The 26,848-nt window shown below is 34.7% G+C and overlaps 1 protein-coding gene across 4 annotated transcripts in view; it reads left to right on the top strand.

The window, feature by feature from the left end:
* LOC132205811 (KH domain-containing, RNA-binding, signal transduction-associated protein 2-like) overlaps positions 1-26,848 on the top strand; it is a 107,769-nt gene that overhangs the window by 47,969 nt on the left and 32,952 nt on the right. For all 4 annotated transcript variants that reach the window (XM_059635131.1, XM_059635148.1, XM_059635123.1 and 1 more), the window contains exons 3-4: positions 11,097-11,224; positions 21,771-21,887. In XM_059635131.1, coding sequence (XP_059491114.1) covers positions 11,097-11,224; positions 21,771-21,887 — 245 coding nt within the window. The remainder of the gene's footprint in view (positions 1-11,096; positions 11,225-21,770; positions 21,888-26,848) is intronic.

Below are 26,848 nucleotides of genomic sequence, written 5' to 3'. Positions count from 1 at the left end.
CCCAGGCTGCGGCAGCCCGAGTGTGGCAGCGGGAAAATTGATTTACTCACAGTTGCCACCACACTGTCATACGCGCCCGTTTGTTATTTATGGAAGAGCAGGCAGATTTGTTCGGTACGCTCGCTGAATTTCTATATAACCCTCTCGCATTCAAATATACATACATATCTCCGCTCTTATATTGCCAGAGTGACTTTTTGCCTGGCTGTGCAGCTCGGTGGCGGCTGCTGCGGTCTGCCGGTGCTGATTTTCCCTTGCGAGGGGAAAAGTTGGGATGCAGTAAATCATTGGGTTTATATCGGAAAAGCTGAGCAAATAAACGCGCATCCAGTCGCGTTGGTTTGCTTTACCGGCTCGTCGATAATTATGATTAGGTTTGAGATATGATGATATGATGCGTGACAAAAGTATAAAGATGAAATAATATATTTGAACTATTTTTCTTTATTAATTCAATATATTATACCTGTTTCAAACATTATTTACAGCGTAAATTATTAAACATGTTTTAAAGTTTTTGTGAATAAATAATTTACAATTATATAACAATATGACTATTTTTACTATTTAATCAAAAATATAATCATAACTTATTATTTATATTGCATAATTATTAATAAAATTACTTAAAGCTACGTAAGTTTGTAATAATAAATATCTTGTGGATATAACTAATAATTACTTTTACAAAATGTGAGCACCTACTGTGTCTAACTGCTAAATATTGAATTATAATCATACAATGCTGATAGAAATAAGAAAAATAGGAAAAATATCCTAAAGAAATGTGATGTGAAAGTAATAAGTCATTGTATTATAAAACTGCATCATCAAGTCTTCAACACAGTAGGTCACAGCACACATGTAACATGTACTTTTTATTTCGTACAATAATCAAACCATGCATATTATTAAATTGAATAAATTAATTTTTATTATATAAAATTTTGCATCTAATGTTTTAATTTACATTTGATATGGCTGTAAAAATATAGCCGTGACGACTAATTGAGTTGAAAAAAATCAGTGCCAAAAATTTTTCTGAACTTAAAAATATGGATGATTCTTCTCTGTGAATTTCACTACTTTCCTTTGCGCGTGTGATATATTTATCATCGCGGCACGTGTTCATTAAAACCACCACCGGCGGAGCAGAAGGCATAACAAGCGAGCTGGCCAGATAAAAGAGCGGCGGTTGCTAAAAAAAGTAGCGCCCTTTTGCTCTCACCCAAACACACACAGACCCGGAATCGGTCATTGAGGCGCCGAGGAGCCACGCACAGGATCAACGGCAAAAAGAACAAAAAGGGCAGGCAGAGTTATATATCAGCGAGCGCTGCCCAATTTGTGTTAATAAAACCGGTTTTTATTGGATTTGATTATGGGCCGCGCGCGTCTGATGCGAGTGCCAAAAGAGCCTTTTTATTACTCATCATGCGGCTCAACCATAATATAAATGGATGTGCATGGTGAAGGGATATATCGCGTTTCAGACGTGGTGAGCGATGCCCACTGCCGCCTATAACTCACATACATTTGTGCAGTTTCAAAAATCTTGCAAACTCGTACTATTTACAGCATTTACTCTTCTCCCAATATTTTTATTTTTTTCAGGCTGCAGATTTCAAAGGGATTAAATGCCCAACTTTTGGCTTTTAGTCTCTCCACACTGCTGCAATGAGTCGTAAAATTGCAAATGGAATTTGTTGCTCTGCAAAGTTTGGCCAACGCGCCCGCATTACACACATATTTGGTCAGTGATTATAATTTACAACGGTAATTAAGTCTTTCGACCAAGCTGTACAATTTCCATAATTTTGTTTACGGCTAATTTAGCTTTAAACAGGAAGGTACATCAGTAAAAAAATTTTTATTTGCTTTTGTTATACATTTTATATAATTAATTTTTAAACGCACTTAAAGAATGAAAATTTTAATCCATCAATTTAAACCAGAGGAGCATTGTTGAGCGCGATATCAAAATTTGTAATTATTTGTTTGATAATCTATTTTGTAATTTATCTTAATTTTAATCATAATTTTATAAGCTATATTGTAAAAAAAATTAATTTGCAATTTTTTTTTCTGTATTTTATTTATATGAACTAAAATGCTAAAAAGATCATAAATTAAAATAAGAAAGCGTACAAATTCTTTTCTCATAAGTAATACTTATTAAAAACATAAGTCTTCAATACTGGATTAACAAATTTCTTTTGGCATGTCATTCAAAATTTCAGATCTTTATCATTTTTCATCGCAAAAATACCGTTTGATGAGAATTGAATCCATCTTTCTGCCTGTCGAAAATAAATTTTCACCGTAATGCAGGTGCGTCGCTTCAAAATGACACAATAATTTATGGCTGATGATGAGCACAAAGCCATTTTCAGCCATAAAAACGACGTTGCCGTAGTACAATTTGCATGCCAGTATTAAAAAGTACTGCGCATCCACTCCGTAATCAAGTTGCAGCGCGTCGATGTCGTAAATAAAATTGCAGTTCGATTATCAACGTCGGATACAAATATAATATACCACGAGCGACCCATTTTCAGCACGGCATGAAAATGAAATTATGAAAATATAAACTTTTGATCAGAAGACAAACATTGGACATTTTTTTAAGACAATTAAAAATAAAAGATGACGTTTCTGTCTCTCTTTCTCTCTTGGCGACTCCAATTTATAATTCTGAGAAACATTTTCGTCCTATAAAAATAGAGAGACACACACACGTAATGAATAAATGGACGCGCCGTTCTAAATGCGGCTTTTGATTCATGTCACGCTCTTGATCTCTCTCGAGAGATGCCTTTCAAGATATCGCGTGTGTCGTGCGCTCTGGGACAAATTTCGTTACTCTCTCATCTTTTGCATGCACTCTACGTATGCAGCACCTGTGCGGCGTGAAGAAGTTCCGCACCTTTTGACCTAGCTGCGAATATTACTTTAACTAGGAAGGAAACTAGATCTTCTCAAATATGGTGGCTTTTTTAATTCAAAATCGTTTGAGCTTCAAATAAACTTGCCAAAGTGAATTTTATATTATATAATAGGAAAGGCAGTTTTTTTTTACTTTTTTTTAATTTTATTCTGGAGGTTAATGTTAAAAATTTATGTTTTCTTTAATTGTTTTTCTTTGTCAGCTTGAATAGAAACAAATAAAATCTTTTATTTGTTAAACAATAAAATTTTTATCAGTATTATAAGTAAGCAAGATATATTTTTCACTATAGAAATGTTTTCCTTCAATTTTCAAAGTGTCTTCTCATTTTTCCAGACTAATTTATAACTGCGCGCCCTTCTTAAAAAAAAAATTAAGCATTAATTTATTATTAGACTCATTTTTCTGTTAAATTTTTTCATTCTATATGTATTTATTTTAGAAGTTTTAGGCAATTAATATTATCCTTTTTTCAGTAAACGCCAAATATCTTTCATACCAACTAAATTATGACTGTATGCAACAATCTAATGCTCCATTGGCCTTTAACCTTCAATGAATGTTCAAAATACTTGAGTAATTCGTACAGACAATAATCAAAATCCGTCCGTCATAATTATCTGTTTTTGATCTAACTGAAAATCTGATTAAAATATTCCAACGACAGACAAAAATACTTTTTAAAACACACAAAATGTGATCTAGGTTCAGTTCACACAATATTTTTTCCCCTGTCTAATTATTATTGTTATTCTTGGTGGCACACGGTGCCAGCTGCGAAGCTTCCCTTTTCATTTATTATCCAACTGAATTACAAATATAAATCGGAGAGGGCTATGATCTATTTTTACCCTTCCTCTGGCGGGCCGATAGAGCAACCTGTTATTGCCAATCACCGCCTTCTTACACGCACCAAAACAAACAAGCGCAACTTTTTAGCAAGTCGTGTACGCTTGATTACCCTAATTAATTTGCGCTGCCAACGAGACGCTTCTTTGTCAGGCCGAAACCAATTTTTCGCCGTCGCGACTTTTCACAACAAAACGAGGTAAAATTTGGCCCAAAAAGTTCCAAGTCACTCACGAAATTAATTTAGATTTTTTTTACTCGATTCAATTTATGAAGTGCGTCGGGCACGTCCTTTTCAAAGTTGGTTTTGGCACTTGCGGCGGAAAACGCGGACTTGGCACCGCTTCAGTGTTGAACCCATTGACACACACAGAGGTCGTGAAATTTTATTAATCGTGTGGAGCATTGCAAGGGACTAATTCTTCACAACTGCTGTTCTTTTTAGAGGTGTTGTAGAAGATAGAGTATTGATCTTTTGCACCATTCAGTGTTTTGATTTTTTTTATTGTTGTTTATTTTTCCACATTGTTACAAATACATTGTTTACATTCAATTTTTGAAAACAGTTATTTAGAAAGAGAGATTGTTGGAAAAAAAGGCATCACCACTAGCAACAAAATTAAATTAATGTTTAAAGTTTTCTGATAATTTAAAAATTAATATATCATTTTCATTAAAGTTTTAATTGTTTAAATAAATTGTTAGTAAAAATATTTTGTAACGTTTATATTCCTACAAGTTTTATAAATTTAATGTAAATTTATATTTAAAAAAATATTTACATTTTTTTTAGCACAAATAATGTTTATTTTATATCATTTATACTTTTATAGGTTTTAACATTAAATATATTAATATATAAAATATTTGTTTTCTATTTATATATAAAATCAGTGGCAACCATCAGACTGAAAAAATAATTATTATTTGATAATACTGAGCCAAATCTACGTAGAATCCCATGGTAAACAACTGTTATTATAATGTTAATAATGTGTATTGAAACACTTAGTAATGACAAGGAGGGAAAATGCTACCAATTTTATTATTAAATAATGCGAAATAATGATAGATTTTAGTAAGTGTACAAATTAATTCATATGCTCGCCCCGTTTATTATTAATATTGCCAAAGTTAATAAGGCAAAGAATAACTAATTAGATCACAAAATATTGGAAGTAAATTAAAATTGAAAATTGGTTTTATAACCAAATTTTATGATAAAATTAAAACTAGGCCTCACGTGTTCTTTTTTCAGATACGATTCTGGTTTTGATCCGTAATATGAATTAATGACACTTAACCAAGTTAAAATATTTTTGCACTGTAAAAAAAGACGAATTTTTGAATTGTAAAATTTTTTATTACAATAATAAAATATTGGTGATGTTGCACGGAGTAGCACCGCTGGCTCAGTGGTAGTTGAAGAGGGGTGCATCACAAATCTAAATATACCCATAAAATTAATCGGAACGGCGGAAACACACATTTACTGCTCATGGCCATAAAACATTTCTGACGAAAAGCGTCCGGGACGTCACGCAGCCACGCGAATGATCACCGATAGCAGGCAAGCAAGCGACGGTACGTGTTTATTAGCTCTTCCACTCACTCAGTCCGGCCGAAAATAAATATTTGACAAGCTCGTGTGGTGCGCACACGCGAAAGTATTAATTGCAAATTAAAAGTTTTGCACACAGCGAGGGAGACGGCCGGTATGATTAATTACACCTGGTCCTTGCAGTGTCAATATTTTAGCACGCGCCCGGCCAAAAGAGAGACACGCCTGTGTAAGTGAGGAGCAATTTGTTATACTTTCGTGCTCACTTCACTTGAAAACACTTTTTTCCGTCTTTGGCTAGTGACAGATTTGCGTGAATTATTGTTGTGCGGGAAAAAATGTCTCCTCTGAAATCCCTGCACACACCTGCAGCCAGTGGAAAATTATAAAAATAATACAGCTGCACGCGTGCGGGGATTTGCGACGAAATTGCGTTCTGTGCTTGCTGAGGTTCCTGGGAACGTCGGTACCATTGTGCACGCGGCGTCTGTTTGTAATTCCTCTCTGCGGGCGTAAAAAATTGCAGGGATTAATCGGATTATCATTCGGTTTAATGTGCTTGCTTCAGACTGTATTATATTCCACAGGCTTTCTCTGGGATTTGTTCACATAAAATTGTTTTTATTGCTCTAGGCGAGGGCAATAATTCTCCCTTCTGAATAAAGGAATGTCTGTAATTTTATCTAGTAAATTTAATTTTAAAACAATACAACATAACGGAGTTTATCAGTATTTAAAAATTCAATAAGTGGCGTAAACTACTAAACTACTATTGTATAAAAGGGAGATCGGATTATAATGAAATGCAACCTGTTTTACTTCAAAGTGTGGCAGGTTGCATAATATCATTGTCTATAATTTTGAGGAGGAAAGCAGGGAAATCACACATTAAAAGATGAAAAAAATAATGGAATGTATCTAGTTCCATTTTTGTCTTGAACCAGAGTTTCTTTTTTAATATGACCTGTTAGGTTCCAAGATTTAACGGTAAAAAATTTTTCAGCAGTTTTAACTGTTGTTTGGTAAAGACAATGTGATTCAAAATTAAATCAAACTAAAACTAACAAACCTGTAAGGAAAAATCATTCGATCAGACAAGAATTGATTTGCGAGATCGAAGGTGCCAAGAAAAATGCACGCCTGGCTGCGCTCCTCTCACATTTATTTTCGGCGTTCCACGAGCGAAGGTAAATCTTTTTATAGGCAGCCAATGATTTTCGGCAAGTGCTTCTTTTTCTCTCCTTCACGTGCAGAAGAATAAAAAACACCTTGGCGTGCTGAAAGAGGCTGCGGCGGCTCACAATTGATTTTTCCTCCTTGACTAAACTGATTTATTATTATCACCGTTCTCGCATCGCCAAATCAATGAGTGGGCTTTCTATCTACCGGGACGCACCTGGCGTCGTGAAAATTTCTTCTGGCGGAAATTCAACAGGATTATAATGGAGAAAAATGGAAAAGATGAATGTGAAACGACGCGGAAGAAAGCAGCTTAGCGCAGCGCTTACTCCTTTTTGTTCTTTCCGCACTTGGCAAACTTTGAATGTTTTGCAACAAATGTTTCTCTCGCCCGAGAATATCTCAATTATGTTGATTGCCTACTTTCTTTCACTCTCCGCCAGCTGTCCGCAAGCAAGACCATTTGCATGCCGCTCGAAATAGAAAGAGAGACGCACACAATAAATCTTAGTTGGATTCTCAACAGATCGAGAGAATCACTACTAAATCCGTTTGCCATCAATCATTCAATAAAAAGAGGTGTCGCCCACGCAAAAAACGGAAACTTCTTTTCGTCTTCTTCATTTTGCTTACTCAGCTGGAGCGACCATGATTTATAGGCGCTTAAAAACGCATTTTTACCGAAAAGATACAATTTGTTTAATCAAAATTTGAACAGTTTTTTAGCAAAAAATTACCTTGTTTAATAAAACGTTATTATATTTTCCATCTTTAGCACTAAAAAACAAACATTTATCACATAGTCAAGATCACTATAAAAATAATTGTTATTTATGAATTTGAGAGGTGACTAATTTCATGTCTATGTTGATGCAAGTATTCATCGTTTACTTTTTCTCGCCAGAAGCTTCATTCGATCTGACGGACTTGCTTATATGATCGCATTTAGAGATTCCAACGTCCCTTAAATTTTAAACGCTTGTGATTTTGATTACTGAGATTAAAAATGCTGCTCTTTATAAAGAAAATAGCAATCATTATCCAGAAAAAACCTCAAATACATTATATTTTTCTAGGCAGGAAATGTGATTCTTTTTAGTTCTATTTAGTGATTTAGCCATGCAGTTTGAAGTGGCTAATCGACTTTTTTAATTATGGTGGTGATTTCAGATTAAAATACTGAGTAAAAAATTGCAAATCGTCTTTGTTTTCAAATCCTATGGTACATAATTCTATTCAACAGAAGAAGGGTTGAAATTGGATAAAAGTAGAGAGTGGCGTCTAGTATCGACCAAACATTTTCAAAAGCTACAACTTGACTGGCCCCAGCTTACCGAATTTATTTAATTCTCGCTTTTTCACCATTCTATTAGCAAAGTGGCCTCCGAAATGTGACCAGCAAACCCAGGATTATTCCTCTTTGAAGTTGGCCATTTCGATCATTTCCCAATCCGTTTTTGTGACCACCGAAATCCCTTATGAATCTTATGATACACGAGAGAGCGGCTAAGACCTTTAGCCTGCTTTTTTGCGCCGGCTGTATTTATGTGAAGTTCCTTTTGCAGCGACCACAGAACGCTCTTTTTCTCTTTTTCTCTCTTTAGATGCTTTTGATGTGAAAAATACAACCGGCTGCTCAGCACAACTGGCGCAGCACACACACAAAAAGTTTGAAAAATTACCATTTCACGAAAGCAGCGAGCAATTTTTGCTTTTTCGCGTGCACAATTTTTACCTGCTGGCCGGCCACTCACAAAAGCAAGAAAGGAAATAAAAAAACTTAGACCGGGATTGGAGCAGAGAATTCCACCGCAGAGATGCGGCGGTGGTTTTGTGTAGTTTCGCTAGTTGTTACAAATATTGACCAAACAAGTGATGCTAAGGAGAGCAATGGCGGCGGCTCATTGGTCGCGCTCGTTTGTTTGCTGCCGTGCGGCAAAAGTTGGCGAATTATTCTGACCGGCAACAAACGACTAAAAACGCGCACCAAAAGTTGTGTCGTTGATGAAAAAATTAAATTCATTTGCGGTTGCTGGTGGTAAAAAAGCACATCGGACTAGGAAAAGCGCAATGCATCGTTAACGAAAAACCTTATTTTTTGTCAGACCAAGACAAAGTGTCTGGTCGGCCGGCCTGTGCCCTTTTTGAGCATACTGAAGGCAAGCACCAATCTTGTGTAATATGTGTAATATTTTGTGTGGTTTTAGAAGATACACAAAAATATCTGCTAACAATTAGTGCTAATATTGTTGGAAATCGAGTCTTAAAAGGTTTAAAAACGGTACATAATTAAGATTTTTTTTTTAAATATTGAGCCGGAATTTTTTTTTTATAATCAAAACTTTTGTAATAAGTTTGTATAAGTTAAGTATCAAAAAAAAATTTAAAATAAAACAAGAGATTATTATCAATGGTAAAATACTTCTATTCCTATCAACATTAAAAAATATTTCAACAAGGTATATTTCGTTGTCAATTTGAAAAGGCTCTTATTCTCTGGAGTTTAATCCCCGAAACAAAGCAAATTCCATCTTCAAGATCCAGGAAAATCTTGAGGCTCAAAACCGCCAAATCTCTAAAGAGCCGCGAAAGAATTTTCGTGGCACTCGTTTTATATAAAAAAGTGAAGCACGTGCTGGCAGCTTATGGTCTCTTGTCTCTCGGCAGCAGTGCTGGAACAACAAAGTGCCGCTGATTATTTCCGCCGAGATGCAAAGCAGAAGGTGCGAAAAATGAGCAGCTCGGCGTGTCTGGCCACTAATCCGGCGCCCACCCACAATCGCACGTGCAGCTAATCCGAGCGAGTACCTCATTATTATTGGCTGCACTGACCCGTCGAGCTTGCATAATTTATGCAAATCCCGGCTCGCGTTATCCTCGTGAGAAAATTAATTTCGGCTGCCAAGCCGAAAGGGTCGGGGGTAATTAAATTTTTGTAACGGCGTAAAAACAGGCTCGTAAAATTATTAATTATTATTTATAAGCGCAAAAAGTGGAGACGCTTTCGGCCATTAGTCGCCCTGATTTAAATTAAACGCCCCGTGCCTGTGCGCAAAATAAATGCAGAATTCTGCGGTCGCTTTTTTTATGTTCGCTTGGATGAAAATGTTAGGGCGCGCATTCAGAAGCGCTCTTCTGTTTTGTCGTAAAAACGGGCAGACAGTACAGAGCCTGCTCTGGATAATGTTAAGCGTGTACTGAAAATAATTGATGATCGCGCCGACGATAAATTGGATGCGGGAAGGCAGTCTTTAAATATTCGCTTGCATGTGCGCTGATTACGCGTGGGGGTTGCGCTTTGTGAATTTTAGCAAAGTTCACTCCGACGCACACCAGATTTATCTCCCCCGAATTTTTTGTTATGAATTTATATTGTTCTAAAGAGACAAAGGAGAGAATGAGGGAAAAGAGACGAGACGGAATAATTAATTTGTTTTGATGAATAATTTTGGCTGGATTTAAGGACAAACAAAAATACAATAGGGTCTTTGATATAATTTCATCAGTAAACTATACGTTTTCTTATTAAGAAGATTGTTTGAATTGCCAACCGATTCTATTTTAAAAATAATTGATTCTGCTGATTTTTGTATTATTTTAAATTTTAGAACAAAAGAGATTCAAAATTGAAATTAAATGGAGCCATGAGTACAAAGAAAAGGTATTAGGTTTGACTTCCTTAAATTTTGTATCCATAGAAGCTTCCAGATTTCTAAATTTTCATTAGTTACTGCCACTTCAGTGCAATTGATTTAGCTGTTTGGCAATTTTTAATTTTTTTTTGTTTTTTATTAGGCAAGATTCATAGCAATGTTAGCAAAATTGAAAAAAAATTAAAAATTTCATCATTTATTTCATTTCTCTACTTTTAATTTGACAAATAGAAGATAGTCACATGCTAAGTTAGCCCCAGCAATTCCCATAAAATAACTTAGCATTTGAATATCCCCCAATTTTTTTTTGGACAGAATATGTTAAATCTTAATATTATTGTTACCTCTGACACATTAAGAGAATAGTTTTAAAGTTTCCATTCGTATATATGTGTCACTAAATTTTCGTAAATTAGGTTCATTTTTTTTACTTCGATCCCAGTTATAGAAATGAGGATACCTTTTCGTAATTATTCAGTTTTTTCTCAATACATTTAACTTATTATTTTCAAAGAAATCGTCTAAAAAGGCTGTAATAATTTTATTAAGCTTTCACAGCGAAAATTGAAATAATTGAAAATCCTGTAACTCCATTAATGAAATTTGTTTTATTTTCTTAATAACTTGGCAGTAAAAAGGTTTTAGTTGAAACATCAGTCATGAGAAATTTTGAATCTTTTTGAAATGAAAGAATGTAAATAAAAATTGTCACCGGCAAAATTAGTTGGGGGGTTTTGACGAACTAAAAAAAAAAATATATTTTCTTCATTCAAGATTAACTTTGAATTCAGACGTGACAGTTCTGTTCTTACTTAGCAAGTCGATCTCTCTGTTCGCAGAGTCGATTTTAAAACTTTTCTCATCTAACTAAAAAACACAACTGACCCGTTCTCCTTTTTGTTGGCAGAGCTGGAACGTGTTCAGAGTACGGGTCGGCTGTCTCGGGAGGAGAAGAGGACTTTCGCAGACATCACCAAGGAGAAGCCCATCAAAGTGTCAGTGCGAGTGTTGGTGCCCATCAGGGAACACCCCAAGGTGAGTGATACATCGTTCTCGGCCGCGCTCGACATTTGTTCGACGGCCCTCGCTCGCTATTGATGAAGCGGCCGCAAAGAGATAAAGTAGTGCGAGTCTCAAACGCTTCTCTAGGGGGGCCACCTTTACGGCCGCCGGACCCCATAACGAGCCAAACCAATGCACTGACCACTCACATTAGGATGAAACTTTTAGTCTCGGTTTATCTTCGTACCACCCGCTTGCATTATTAACAATTTTTTTTTTCAATTTCCACGCCAAAGGGTTGTTTGTATCAATTAATGCGCGCGCCTGTTTTGTGTTGATTAGGGTGTTTGTGATTATAGGCAGAGCGCACGCGAGGCTGCTGCTTTTTATTTGGCCGCCAGGCCCCAGTCAAATTGAATTCATGCCGGATTATGGCTTATAATCGAATGAGGCCACAGCACTCGCCGGAGCATAATTTAACCCCATCTCTGATAAATAAGTCAAATATTAAATTTTAGGACTTTTATTGAAGGTGAATTTTATGATGATAAATTATTAATTGTTTGATTTGTATCGAGAGGAAGAACAAATTTTAGTCAAATCAAATAAATAGCCATATTTTTTATAAAATTGAACAATGCATTTTGCATACTTCTATTTTTTTTCTTATAATTATTTTAATGATTGATAACAAAATAACAAATTAATAACTTTACAAAGAATATTTGAAACACGCGTAAGTGGCTGGCATCAAAATAGGTATTTGAGCTGGAGACCAGTTAATATTAGTATTAACAAATCCAGAAACAGGCAGTTGGTAAGTATTTATAATATATTTATTTTTCTAACCACACACATACATTTATTTCAGAGTTTAAATTGTAACTAATACAAATATTTGCATTTAAATTTTTTCATTAAAATAAATAAAATAAAATAAATATAAAAACCATGTTTATAAAATCTTTTAATTTATTGTTTTATATTTTAATAACTTAAATAAAAATGGTTGTTGGGAGGTTATTTCTAGTTGGGTGCTCTTGTGAGAGGAAAATCAACCATTTCTTTCAATTTGTTTTGAACTGCAACTGTATTATTTTACAATTTTTCTTTTTTTATTTATACAGAATGTCATTCATTATTTTCAAAGAACTAATTGATATTTTGCATCAAAATTGAAACAAAAATGTTAATTCTGAAAATCTATTATTTTGACTTCTTATTATCGGTTTGGTCCTTCAATAATAAATTTCGTCATTTTTTTTAGTATTGAATGTAAAAAATTTTTTTAGTAACAATGTTGACCATACAACCAACAATATAATAGCTAAACAATCAATTATGCTTGAGACATTGAGCAAAATAAGTATTATTCCTCTGCTTAAAATTATAAACATTTTTTATAGCTACAAAACAATTTTATACAGACAGCCGAGCGTTTGAAATAAATATGTTGCAGAAATTTGCATGAAATTAAGATGATCCGAAAACAATGGTTGATGGGCGTGTTCTTTGGCTCTCAGATTTGCTGCATAATGAGTAAGCGAATTTCGAAAGAGCTCATTACCGCGTCCCGCTCGTCAAGTCCCACGCGACTAATTTGCGTAAAAGTGCTGATATCATTGACCTTTCGACCCTTTTCACAGACAGGCATTTTAATTTTTAATTTAGTCAGGAAAAGCGAACGGAACAAAAAAGCTTTACTCAAGTAAAATATTAAATAATTTCTTATCAAAAAATCCAAACATGGGGTGATCGAAAATCCAATCAGGGTGGGTCTCATTTAAAAAGCCGCCCTCGCCTGTAATGACCGCGTGCATGTCCGTCCACTCAGCAGCAAGAAGCAATTAGGCCGGGCCGCTCCGATTTTTGCGGTGCAGCCAAAATTTCGAAATTCAGCTCGTGGAGTGCGTTAACGAGATTTTGACCGCGCCAATGCTCCAGGATAACTCTCAGTCCTTCCATCAACGCCCCTGGCAGACAAACCAACACACATGCAGACCGATAATGATGCCACCAGGCACCGTGACCCCCGCATCCTGACGCTAATTATCCGCAACTCGCCGGCCGAACGCTTCATCGCCGCTGGTCGATCTTACCGAGCGCACGCGACACCGCCAGACACCCACTGGCCGCTTTATATTTTAATTTTATGTTCACGTTTCATGAAGCTTAAAGTTGCGAGTGTTTTATTTTAAGTACAATAGTAATTTTACCTTATTAGTTATATTAAAAATATTAACTTTGGGTGATTGCCATTTTTTTTTTTTTATTAAATTTATTAATATTTTTCTGAATTTAAACAGAAATTCAGTTAATTTTTTATAATGATGGCATTTTTGTATATATATTTATGAAAGGACTTTCTCTAAAGTTATGTTATTTAATTTTTTTCTCCATCTGATAAGAAGTTATAAATTGTAGCAGTAATGCATTGTACACTCTTGACGTTGAAGTAGTTTTAGTAGTTTGTCAAGTCAAAATCATTAGTGCTCTGTGTTTCGGTAAAATATAATTATTTAATATTGGCTATATATTGATACAATTACATATTTAAAAGTATTTTTTTCAAGTTATATTTTATTGAATTACTTGAATTCTTCTAACAATAAGATATTCCTGATATTTTCTTACCAAACATTTTTCTCCTCCCCAAGCAATTCTTGCCATGCTAGCAATAATGCTGGATAATTAAAAACAAAATTTTGATGCCGAGTTTATAAATTAACTTAAAATATATGCATGTAATTAATTACTATGAAAGTAATTAGTTCATTTTTGATGTTATTCTCCACTGTCCAGCGATGCATGAAATTTATAATAAACGTCCACAGCCTCATATAATGGACCAAAACAAGATTATAAAAAACTCCGAGCGTCAAAAGTGCAAAAGTTTCATAAATCAGACCACCCCATAATTTTGACAAACAAGAAGCTATTTCGCGTCAGTTCATAATTGAAGCCGCGGGCCGGACATTAAAAAGCTCTCATATTCATAATTCCGAAATTACTGCTATGTCAGTTTTGGACGCGACAACATTAGCTGTTTTACGGTGTTGCAGCCCCGGAAAGGCCTCTCGCCTCCGCCGAGTGGCAGGATTATTTGATTAGATTATGCGTCGGCCGAGCGGGCAGCGCTCTACATACATTTCGGGGCTAACGGCGTCCCCCGGGTCATGAATGCGCTATGTGTTGTATAAGAAGTGGAGCGGGCGGCGAAGGGCCAGCGAACCACCTGAAATTTACATTCGGCTGGAAAAAGCGCGGCCTGTGGACACACTAGTCTGTTGATTTGCACCGAAGTGTGAAGTTTGCCTTCGGATTATATGCAGAAATTGAAGGTCGGTTTCTCTCGAGGAGCTATAAATTTTTGCTCTTTACAATATTGGAGGATTAGATGGTAATTTTAATGGACAATCTAGTTTGATATCCATTTATTTTATTTTTTTATTTCTTAAAACTCGTTACTCAGGTGTTGAGAAAATAGGCTAAACACTTTTATTGCTTGGTAAATTTTATAAAATAATTAAAATAAATTTTTTATCAATACGCACTCATTTTATATTTTGTAAGTTTAGTAAAATTCAAATACTGAACACAATAAGCAACATAATATTATGTACCATATATAATTTTCATATTTAACATATTTGTGTTTTTTTTTTCAATTTTTTGGGTATTTTATGTGGCATTTAAAAACATTTTTTATATTGTTTATTTTTCATGAATTTTTTCTGACAAATGCTGCATTAATTTAAGTATAAAAGAAGACAAAAAAATAATTTTCTTTATCTAATATCATGAAAATATTTATATTCATAATACGTTAATATTACATTTTTACTAAATGCATAAGAAAACAGAGCAATATGTTCAAAATTAAATGTTCCGAGATTTAATATTATGCTGTCCCTGTGAATTGCGTCTTTGAAAGAATGAAAAATGAAACTTCATATGTTATTTATGTTCCAAACAAATAATTTTAGGGTGCTATTTACAGTATGCACAACTGTTAATGCTCAATAAGGCTTTTGTCTGATTTTTATTCATAACTTAATCAATTATATCTTTAATTAGGCGATAGATTTTTGCTTGGGGTGAGCCCATTAATGCGCTTTGGTAGAAATAAGATAAATTTAAAAGGATTAGCAAAAAAAAAAAAAATAGCAGAGATAATTATTGAAATTTCAAAGTTATGCATAAATCAAGGGGGTGGAGGAGCATCTGAATATTATTAATGATTATAAATTGTATAAACTATATTTTTTTGGGCGATATTTTGATTTATTGACGGATAATTCAAATATCAACAAAACGCCATCTATCAAAGACAAAAAATTCAATTACACTAAAAAGCAAATCCAGTGGCGTCATCCTTCCTCTTGGGAGGGAGCTGACAATCTGAAATATTTCACTTAATGCAAATCCCCAACGGAACTTTCTACACACATTCCCGTACTTTGATCATTTGCATGCTTTCTTCTCTCTCGGCACGGCCATCTTTCAATCCAATTAAATGGCCACAACGGGGCAAAGCCAAATCAAATTCCAATTTTGCCCAGCCGGTTCCCTTTTGTCCGAGGGGACGACACTGGCCTTTGAAAAGAGTTTCCACCCCTGCCTTTGCAACACACACGTGCACCGAAAAGTTTTTGCGGCACGACGAGAGACGTACGAGAGAGAAGTTTGTTTGAATGCTGACGAGGAAATTGAAAAATCAACAAGCACCACTCTTGCACAGTAATGGCGCGACATGAACAATGCCGCCGGCTCATTGTCTCGAGCTTCGCGTGTGGTATATTTTTTCCCCGTGAAAAACGATCGCAATCGCGGCTCACTTGAAGTCTCCTGAGGTTTTTGTGCATAGAAGTCAACGGCCCGTTTGTCTGCAGGCCTGTTTTTTCATCCACGTGCACTTTTGCCCATGAGCGGCGCGGTTTTTTTATGATTAATTTGACATACATTCATATATATTTGGAGGCAGCAAAATGGAAAGCAGGGGAATTAGAATGTTTGAATGTGCCACTCACTGTGACGTTGTTGTTGGAGGGTGGATTTTTTACAATTTTCCTGAAAGGGAAAACACTACTGAATTTTCTAAGGGCAAAAATGTTTGTTGGAAAAACAAAACCAACAACTGATGGTGAGGGTCTCATTACATAAAAAGCAGGTGAAATTATGATCCAATTTTATAATATTAAAATTCTTTATAAAGAATGTAAACATTTTTTAATTTTATTTTGCTAAAAATTTTCCATGATTTTGGCTTTCAATGACAAACTCCAGGTTGATCGCTTAGGGTTGTTAATTTTTAAGATGCTATTTGAACTTTTCATAGAAAATAGTCATTTTCCAAATGCTGGGGAATAAATATGAATAAAATATATACATTAGGCCTTAAATTAAATCTGAACTAGGTAAAATAAATTTGAAAATTTAATTTCATCTCAAAACAACAAATATAAAACATCTGGAACGGTGAGGAAATAATGTATTGTGCACTTTTTCACATTTTCAACACTGTTCATATCTTCGACTTTCCCTCCAAATGTATATAAAAGCAGAAGCTCTCGCATCCCTTTCACTCCCCGAGAGAAGGATCTTATTTGCATCGGGCGAGTCGAGCACCGCGGGGCTGTGCCTCGGCCAGAAATTAGTTTCGCAAGAGAGCAGTCAGCGGCAGCCCCTTATGTACAACGCGCGAGCGACGAAATGTATAATGCGAGTTCGGGTAACGCCGAGTTATGCAACCGGCGGCGCACATCCATCTGGCTGCCGCCGGCGCAAAACTTCATTACCGCGGGCGCATTTTAACTTAATGAGCCACGGCGTTATATTACTTTATTCGCGTGTATTACTATTATTATTATTATTATTATTACCGGCCGGGGCTTATTGCTCGGCAATTCGCACGCCGCATTTGTTTATCCGCACTCAAACCGGTCGTAAATTCGCAATTACAAAACGCCTGCCGCGTTTAATCACCGTATTATCAGAGACGCGCGCTCGCATTGGTATTAATTTTGGCACGAGGGATGGCTCGCAAATTCGGTGCTTTAATGAGGTTTTACAAAATCATCTTGTGTAATGGCTCATTTTAAATTGTGTCTTAAAGCTCTTTTCTTGTGCTTTAAATAGTGGAATACTCTTCGTTCATTGTGGAAGAAGATTTTCGATGGCACAAATCGGAGCAGTCATTGCAGATTTTAAAGGATAATAGGCTTGCAGGAATTTTAAGAACTGACTATGGAAAATTAATATATTAACTTTTTTATCTTGTTATATTATAATATAAATATTTAATTTTTAATTTTTAATGAACATTATTTTTATACTGTTTATTGTTTGAAAAATGTAATATATAATTAATTTTTTTTAAAGTATAGAAAGAATTGAGACTTCCAATATCCCGCAATATCCAATTGAAAGACTGTTCATAAAAGTTTATTCTTACTGGTTGGAGTTGTTCACAATGTCAAATTGTTCATTGAAATTGGATTAAGAATCCTTTAGATTTGATATAATTTGATGGTTAATTTGTAATTAATTTATTATCACATTTGCATCAACTCCAGTAAAAAAAATATGGTACTTATGTTTAAAGTATTATTTTGCCAAGTTCCCATGATAATTGTAAGTGCAAATGATTTTATTTTTGAGCACACACATTTTCATATTCAATTTTGCCGAAAAGGATAAAAAATAATTGCACTTACAATGGTACTCTTTTGTGCTAATGATGTATTTGTTTAAATGTATAATGGGGGTTTGCATATTCAATATTTATACAAAAAATTCCTGCAAAGAGAAAAATAGAAAGAAAAAATATATATTAAAGGAGAACAACTTTTTTGTGATCCTTTTCCTGGAAGATTAAAAGAGAGAAACTAGCAGCGCAAATGAGGCAAATAAGACAATTACATCACTACATCGAAACAGTGCACGAACGCTATGCGGATTAAGCAGTTTTCCGAGCAGCACAAAACATGCAGACTAATTCTTGTGTGTAATTCAATTGGGGCCGGCATGCAGACGGGCAGACATTCTTGAAACCACACTCTGCTCCTTGCTAGAGACAAGTAATTCCAGCCGGTCGTTAAAGTGGATGATTATCACTTTTTCCAGATCCCAACCACCCCACTTTGCAGAGATGCGAACCAGAGCAGATTTCGCAGAAGTTAGATAATTATTTTCTAGGCAAAAATAATATTTAAAAAAAAAACAATTACTTTTTAAATTAAAATTTATGTAATTTTCCTATAACTTTGACAGATTTAAAATAGTTCCAGCATTAAATATCTTCTGCGTTCTTTGATGCAGATTTCTGGAAATAGTTGAACAAATGAAACCGACAGAACCAAATAAATTTTTATCAAAACTGGTAAAATTTTAAAGCATAAATTAAAGACATTTATTACCAAAAATTTACCTGCTAATGTCATAATTAATACATTATTTGCTTAATTAAGTCACCAGAGCAGGACAAAATTAATTCAGCTGCAAAGTATTCGCGTTGCTTTGCACACAGTAATAAATAATTCACAAATTCTGTGCCGCGCACACGCCTGCCGAGCCCACATTCATTACAAAATCCAGCCACTGCTGGGAGAGCGAGCAGTATATGTGTGGTTTAATGAACATTTTAATTTTTTATTACCTGTGCAATGCCGGTGCTTTACATTGCGCTCAAGTACATAATGCGAACGGAACACACACACTGCGAAAAACACACGCGCTGCAGCTTTTTGCATTATAATATGCGCGCACAAATCCCCGCGAAAGTGCACCTCGCTCGAGCGAGCAATATCTGCATAATGGGTCGGTGTGATGCACCCTGAGAGCCAGAGAGAACCGCCCGCAATTAAACGAGAAGTGAGAGAACCAAAGCTGTATGTGCATAAAAGCCATGGCTCTGTGCAACTAATTGTGCTCTCCCCATGAAAATTATTCCATTTATTGCTGAAGGGCTGAGGATTACTGCAATGTGCAGGGTCTCAATTTAAAATTTTGATTGGCAATTGGAAACTATTGCGTGGAGTGTTATGATCTCAAGCAGAATTGATATTTCTTTCAATAATAAATGTGACTGTAACAATTTTGGCAATTTTACATCAATATAATATTTAATGAAACATATTTATGTCCCCAGGATAATAAATAATGAACTCGATTGTTAATTTGAATAATATCATGATAATTATAATTTTAGTTTTTGCAATATAAATTTACTTTCCTGTACAAGATTGTGGCAGAATGACAAAATAATATATGATATAAAAAAATATTATTTACTGAAAAAAATTTTTAAGTAGTATTTTTGATTATATTTTCTCTTTATTTGAATTTTTTTAAAGGCGAATCAAATATCAAATTTTGTTTTATTTTATTACATTTTAAAGTTAAAAATATTTATTTACATTAGATCTGAATGACTTTATGCATGCTATTCATTAAAAGTACATTATGTAATGTATAATGCAAAAAAATATATTTAAACTGTATACTCACCTTTTTTGGCACGTACTTGATTTGATCATCACTTAAATAAACAATTATCAGCTGGTTGCTTAGACTGCTTTTATCATTGATTCTGATTGATTATGAACGCCTGAAGTATTACTGATATAAATATAAAATGTTAATATTTTCACATTTTACATCAAACCAAAATAGTGTTTGTCCTGTTGAACAATCTTCTTAAATTTAATAATAAAATGTTGTGGAATTATTATTTTTATCTCGGATTTAAGAAGAAAAAGTCAACATTGCAACCCTTTTTCTGTGTCAGAAAATCACTATTAATCATGGAATAAAATCATGAAAAAATTGTAGTTTAATTTACAAAGAGAAACGCGTCCACGGACTATAGATTAAAACTGCTCCATAGCAGGGCGGTGTATAAAAAGCAATGCGATTTACCACAGCTCGTTCTGAATCCACAAAGAGAAAAAGTCAACACTGACCTACCCACGATCGTTTTCAAAGGACAGAGCATATTGAATCCTCTCACAGCAGCTGGACTGAAACGCATTTGAATGCGCTTTAGTACAGCCATGCATACTACTCTGCATCCGACAGTTTATCGTCCTCTGCAGAACAAAGCGAGGAGAGCGTCGTCCAGTGCAAAGTGAGCAAATAAAGGAAACTCGCACGCAAAATAATGTCTTTGATCTGCCGCTGAGTAATTAGAGCGGCTGAAAGTCGCGCCAAATGATTGTGTAACGAGCAGTGTCAGTTGGTTGACCGCTGGATATACAATTCACAACTCGTGAGGATCAAAATAATTTGCAGACCGCAAACTATTTCAATGGGATTTTGTCGGAATTTATTGGGCTTCAAAATGTGTTATGAGGCGCGTCCGTCCGAATTAATTAAGCCGAAGCAGTAAATTTTGTGTAATCTGATGCATTTTAATTAAATAGGAGGAAGTTGCGAGAAATGCAGCCATGTCTTGAGTATGTGAGACAGCTAAATTAAGCGGCTTTAGATTAGATAAATTGTTGACTTGTGGCGTACAAGCCTAGAACAAGAAGGCAGAGGGGCAGACGTGAACCTGTTGCGGAAGATTTATCGAGATTGTGGCGCCTTCGTGACGAATAAGCGTCACCTTTGAACATTTGCCCCCTTAATAAGAAAATAAAAGGGCAAACAATTGCCATTTTACACCTTTTTTTTTGACAAAATTTTGTTTTCCCCTCTCTGCTATAAAGGTCTCCATTAGAAAGAAAAAGCAAAAGTTGATTTATAGGTAAAAATTAGTTTTTAAGCTTTTCAGATGGATTTTAAGATAAAATACTTTTTGGATTGTTTCTAATGAGCCAATTTTAAGCACGATTCTACTACTGAATTTAATTGACTATTAATAAAATAAATTTTTCACCTTAATTTAAACATAACAAAAATTCAACTTGCACTGCATATTTTCATTTATTTCCTTTGTACATGTTATTTTTTGCATTGTGTCAATATTTATTTTTAAAATGTAATTTACTTTCTAACATTTACTCATTCAGATCAGAGATAATCATGTGTTTGAGAATATATGAAAATAATAAAAAAATCTTGGCCATTCATATAAATTTATTAAAAAAAAACTATAAAAGAAAAGTTATCTTAAGTTCGCATGCATAATTAATAACACATTTTTACTTTCATATTATTTAAATATATTTTATTCCACATCAGTTCCACATAACTTTTGATTTAGAATCTGAACAAACACAGAAGTTCTACCAAGCATACAAAGATTCAAACGCTCTTCCGCTCAAGTACTCTCCAGAGAATTTTGAAACCGTTCAAAGCAACTCTCAGTGGAGATTTGCTAGCAAATTTACGCACTACAAAGAACGTGGTGAGCAGCATGTGTACACATTTTAGCTTTGAACATACGGGGGTGATATTTCATCGATTTCATTAGGCGTCGGTCGTAAATTACGGAGCTTGTTGCGCAATGAGCACCGGAATTAACGACAACTAGAAAAGCGTCTGACTTTTGAAAACACAGCGCACGTGTCTCCTGATAATCCGCTCTCGTTAAATAAAACAGCGGCGTCTCATTATCGATTTCGCTTTGTTTCAGTTCAACTTCGTTGGAAAACTGCTCGGACCAAAAGGCAACTCGTTAAAACGGCTGCAGGAGGAAACAATGACGAAAATGGCCATCCTCGGCAGGGGTTCCATGAGGGACAAACAAAAGGTGAGAACTTATATTTAACAGGTGAAATAGCCTCTTCTATGTTATTTTACGATTTTTTGTTTATTTTAGAGAAATTAAAATTTCTTCTAAAGAAAAAAGAATAATGTAAAATTTTTCTACCTAAAAATCTATAGTTTTGAAATATTTCTCACCAATTTCACTAATTTGAATCACTAATCAACTTTTTATTATTTGATCCATTTCTCAAAACTGTTGCTTGCGACTATTAAAGGGTTTACAATCAAAATAATTCTCGAATTAACCCATTTGCGGCATTTATGGCTGACTAAGCATTTTTTGCGGAGTTAAACATGGAAAACTTGAATAATCTTTATTTAGCTAAAATAATAGAGAAATTAGTGTAACTTAATTACTTAAACTAACAATACGCAAATCTGGGCACTAGATATTTAGATGCAAAATAATAATTTTAATTAAAAAATAGTTAAATATATTGTGATAATCTAACTATGCAATCCCAAAAAAAAGTATAATATTCTGATTTTTAAAATCATGCAAATATTAAGAATATGATTTCCACTTGGTATTTTTAAATTCATGATTTCAGACGGTTTTTACTGATTAAGACGGTTTTATTTGGGTGTAAGTCGCCAGTAATGTCATTATTCATGGAGATTTAATCAATATAGTTCTTTTCAAAGCTCGGGAAAAACTTCTGAACTTCACAGTCTTTAATTATTTTTAGACCACACGGCAGTGGAGAGGCTTTCGTTTTCACTTTTTATTTCTCACACCGGCACGCACTCGGCTTGTTTATCTTCAAGTTTAGCACGTGCGACCGCGCCCGAGTGCAAGAATAAATAGTAGGGCTTTGTGTGCTCGCCAAGTGTGAATTTGATTGTGACAATAATAAAAAGCGACACGCATTCGGCTGGAAGTGCGAGTTGGTGAACGTGTGCACCAGTAATTTTACTTTCGGCGTCAGCGAGCGAGCGAGCGAGTGAGCCAGAAGGTCGCAATCTTTGCCGCCTCTGAACACATATGCAGAGAGAATAGTTCGCTCTTTTTATCGTACTTTCTGTCAAAGGTGTCGCAGCTGCTCTTTGAATAATGTAATTTGCACCACTAGGGACACAATTTGCACTTCATTGCACTGTTTCTTGAAAACAAGATTTGAATTGGCAGAATCTGGGGAGAATTGACAACAAGAGAAAAGAGAGGCTCAGAATTTAATCATGCAATTTGGTACATAGATACAATTAAATTTCGAATTATATTTCGTATTTATATTTTTGTTGATTATTCATGCATTTTTACAATCATATTGTTTATAATCTACAAATTGCAAAGCAAAACTGCCAAAGATTTTGATGAACCTTTAGACCCCCTCCACCTTGAAATTTTAAGTGATTTTATAAATAGTTCTTAACAAAGTGGCAAAATAAGTATTTATATTATTCATCTTAAGTTTATCTTACAAAGACATGAAAGAACTCCGACAAAACAATTTGTGGAAGGACTCTTTTATTTACGCACTGTTCATAGGGCAATTCATTTTAATACATGAGAGCTATTTCCACATGGGGCTGCGCACCCATTTCGCAAGTGAACAAATTGCATATTTATTTTAATGAAAGACGTTATAAGAAAAGCGTCATAAAATAAGACATGGCTCTAAATTAATTCACGGGTTGGGTGGAGAATTCTCGCGAGATGTCTCCGAAAAGCTTGACATACAAACGCACCCAGTTATTATTACTTTTTTTTCCTTCATAAAAGAGGAAGAAAAGAAAAGAGTGGCGTGCCACAGGCCAATCTATTACCCCGGCAGTCATAACACAGACTGCTGGGTATTATTTCGTTTTGCGCCGGATCGAGTTGCTGCTCGCGACGACGGCATGCATCCTCCGATGTCGTCATCCCAGTCCTTCCTCATTTGTGTGTAGTTGGTGGCGGTGGCGCCGCCTGTTACGGCCTATCACTAATGGGGCGCCCTTTTTTGATTGCTCCGTCGTTAATTGCCAAAGTTGGCCCTCAAAGGCTCCAACCATTAGAGTTTGACGAGAGAATTTCCACCCTATCGAACAAACTTGCCCGCATTTTCAATCGTAGGCCAATCATAGTAACAACAAAGTGAAACAGGAGATCCTCAATTTCACCCACCATGTATCACATATTAATTAAATTACTCGACAGTGATTCATGTTATTTGGTAAGTTTGTTAAGTTTTTAAGTATAAATTTATTGATTCTCTCTTTGAATACATCTTACTGTTGTTAAATTAATTATAAAGTTAAAAGTTCTTGACGAGCTTGTAGATGACTGAACTTTTCATTTGCATTGTGAGCACGCAATGAAATAGAAGTCACAAAAAAATTATCTTTCAGATGTGGGGAAGACATTAATTTATATAATATAGTTCAGAAATTTTAGGGAAAAGTTTTCTAGCTTTTAAAAATTTCTGTCATGTTATCTAAATAAATTGTTTACATCTTTGCCACATTAAACGTAGATTTTATTTACTAAATGAAATTGAATAATTCTTATGTAAAACAAGAAAAGAAAAATTAAAATAATCTGCAGTTGACTAATTTATTAGGAGACCTCTTTCAACGTTTATATATACTTACCAAAAAATTCACCTTAGAAACCAATTTTGAAATAAATTCAAATGTGCTTCAATGTCCATCAGAGTTTAGAGCCAAAGAGTAGATCATCAGCTACACTACTTATTTTTCTGCAAGTTTACTTTTCTCTTCCAAATTTTTGGAATTTGAAAAAGGCATTTTTTTTTATTGATTATAATATTTTTATTTATAATAACTCCGATCAAATTTGCTGAATGTCATTCCTGTTTACTTTCAATTCGACCAAATTTATGTAAACCTATTGAAGAAAATCCTGCTTGCGATCCCTGCAACCCTATTACACATTTTTTTATTGAATATATGCCAGGATATTGCTCGTGCAGTGCACAAAATGTTATCTTTTTGCGAGGGATGAGCCGGCTCGGATTGAAACGAATGCCGCGCAGCCGAGGCATAAAACCATCTTATTTGCAAATTACGCCAAGCTCAATATTGATTTCTGGCTGCAGGGCGGCCGGGACGCAGGCCACGTTACCACCCCAATATTACACACACATACAGAAATCACACATGTGTCTGCGGGGTGAGCCCGACGATGTGTCGAGAGACACGCCTCGGGCGCTTGTTATTACAATCCCGCGCGTCGCGTTTGCCGCAGATGCGATGCCCCACATCCCCCTCCTCCTCCACCGATGCACATTTCACTTTAATAAGATATCAATCCGCGACACCGCACCAGCTTTATTTGCATGTTCCGCCGCCGCGCCGGGATTACCGGCGACGAGCAACCCCCTTCCTCTCCAAGCCTTCTCGAGAATCTGGAACACTTGCCACGAATCATTCAAAACTTTCCTCCTCATCTGATTTGGATGGAACGATAACTGTTCTGGTCAATTCTGATGATATCTTATTCCGGAGGCTAAAGTGTTTCGAGGTTCAATTAATCTATTGTTTTTTTTATTCTAAAAATAGATTAAAAAAAAATTGAGTTACAAATCAAATAAAACTACAATATTGATTTGAAAGGGATACTGATTTTTTTTAAATCCTAGGAGTTTAAATAGTGACTAATTTTTGTCAATAATTTATTGTCCTTATTGTTAGAACAAAAATTCTAGCAGTGAAAACTGATTATTTTTTAATTTTACCAAAATTAAATTGATCAATTTGAAATTAGTTGTTTTATCACGAAACTAAAAATGATATGTCAGGAGTTTGAAAACGTCTGAAATGATCAAGAATATGCAATTTATTGATTTATTAATTTGATTCGCGGGTTGCCTATTATAACTGGCGATTAATCGCTAAAATTTTGGAAACGCCCTGGCCTAGCTCATGCACAAATTTCATAAAATTTGGAGGCAAACAGAGGCGTCGTCTGGAACACTCTTGTACAAGAGCTTTAATCGCCAAAGCTGCTGTTCAAAATCAATGGTGGTGAGAGACGTCGAACGCACGCACACACACACACACACACCTTCCTACCTCTCTACATGTGTTTGCGTCTCCGTGTCATTAGCCACGTAGATGCTCTTTATCTCCTGTTCTATGGCTATAGACAGGGCTAGACAATCCATGTCAACCTTAAAGGTTTGAGGATTTTAGGCACTATTTTTTATCCCCACCGACCTTGGATTAATAAATAATAAAATTATAATAATTTAACAAATGGTTTGTTGTTCACCACAAGTTAAATTAAAATTTAATATCCCGTTTAAAATAACGAAAATAATAAATTCATTGATGGTCAAATAATAAATTTCTCTTTTATTCATTTGCAAGTGCATGTCGAAAATAAACGGCTTAATAATGCAGCGTTTTATAATAATTATAACGTGTTTATACTTTTATTTTAATTTTATATAATTTTTATTATGTTTTACTTATTTATTAATGTCATAATCCGAAATTTATTTAATAGATTATTATTAATATTTTTAATTTTTTTCCAATTTTTAATTTCTTTGAATCTTTACTAGAAAAATTAGTGTGTAAAGAAGAATTATAAAAAATAATTTACCTATACTTGACCCGACTTGACCCAATTATTGTGTGGTGATCCTAAACATAATTTGAAATTTTTACCTTCATAAACTGTTGGATGGTGTGTTGGATTATTAAATTGATATTAATGAGAGACCAAAATATATTTTATTTTATTTAAATTTTTATTTCTTAAAAGATCATTTAATACATTAATAGCCCAGATTAATAGATTAACATACTATACTCCTACCAATATTACTGTAAAACTGAGAGGAATATTTACTTTGACTTGAGCAATTCAGAAGTTCTCAATAATAAATCAAGTTCTTACAATTTTGAGACACTAGTGATAGACTAAAATACGCAAACCAACAAATAGAAGAAGCACATGTGGAAATATCGGCGAACTCACAGATTGTTGTCTCC

The sequence above is a fragment of the Neocloeon triangulifer genome, unplaced genomic scaffold, assembly GCF_031216515.1.
Source record: "Neocloeon triangulifer isolate White Clay Creek 2 clone unplaced genomic scaffold, ASM3121651v1 ptg000001l, whole genome shotgun sequence".
NCBI classification, from domain to species: Eukaryota; Metazoa; Arthropoda; class Insecta; order Ephemeroptera; family Baetidae; genus Neocloeon; species Neocloeon triangulifer.
This window is presented reverse-complemented; position numbering and strand designations above follow the sequence as displayed.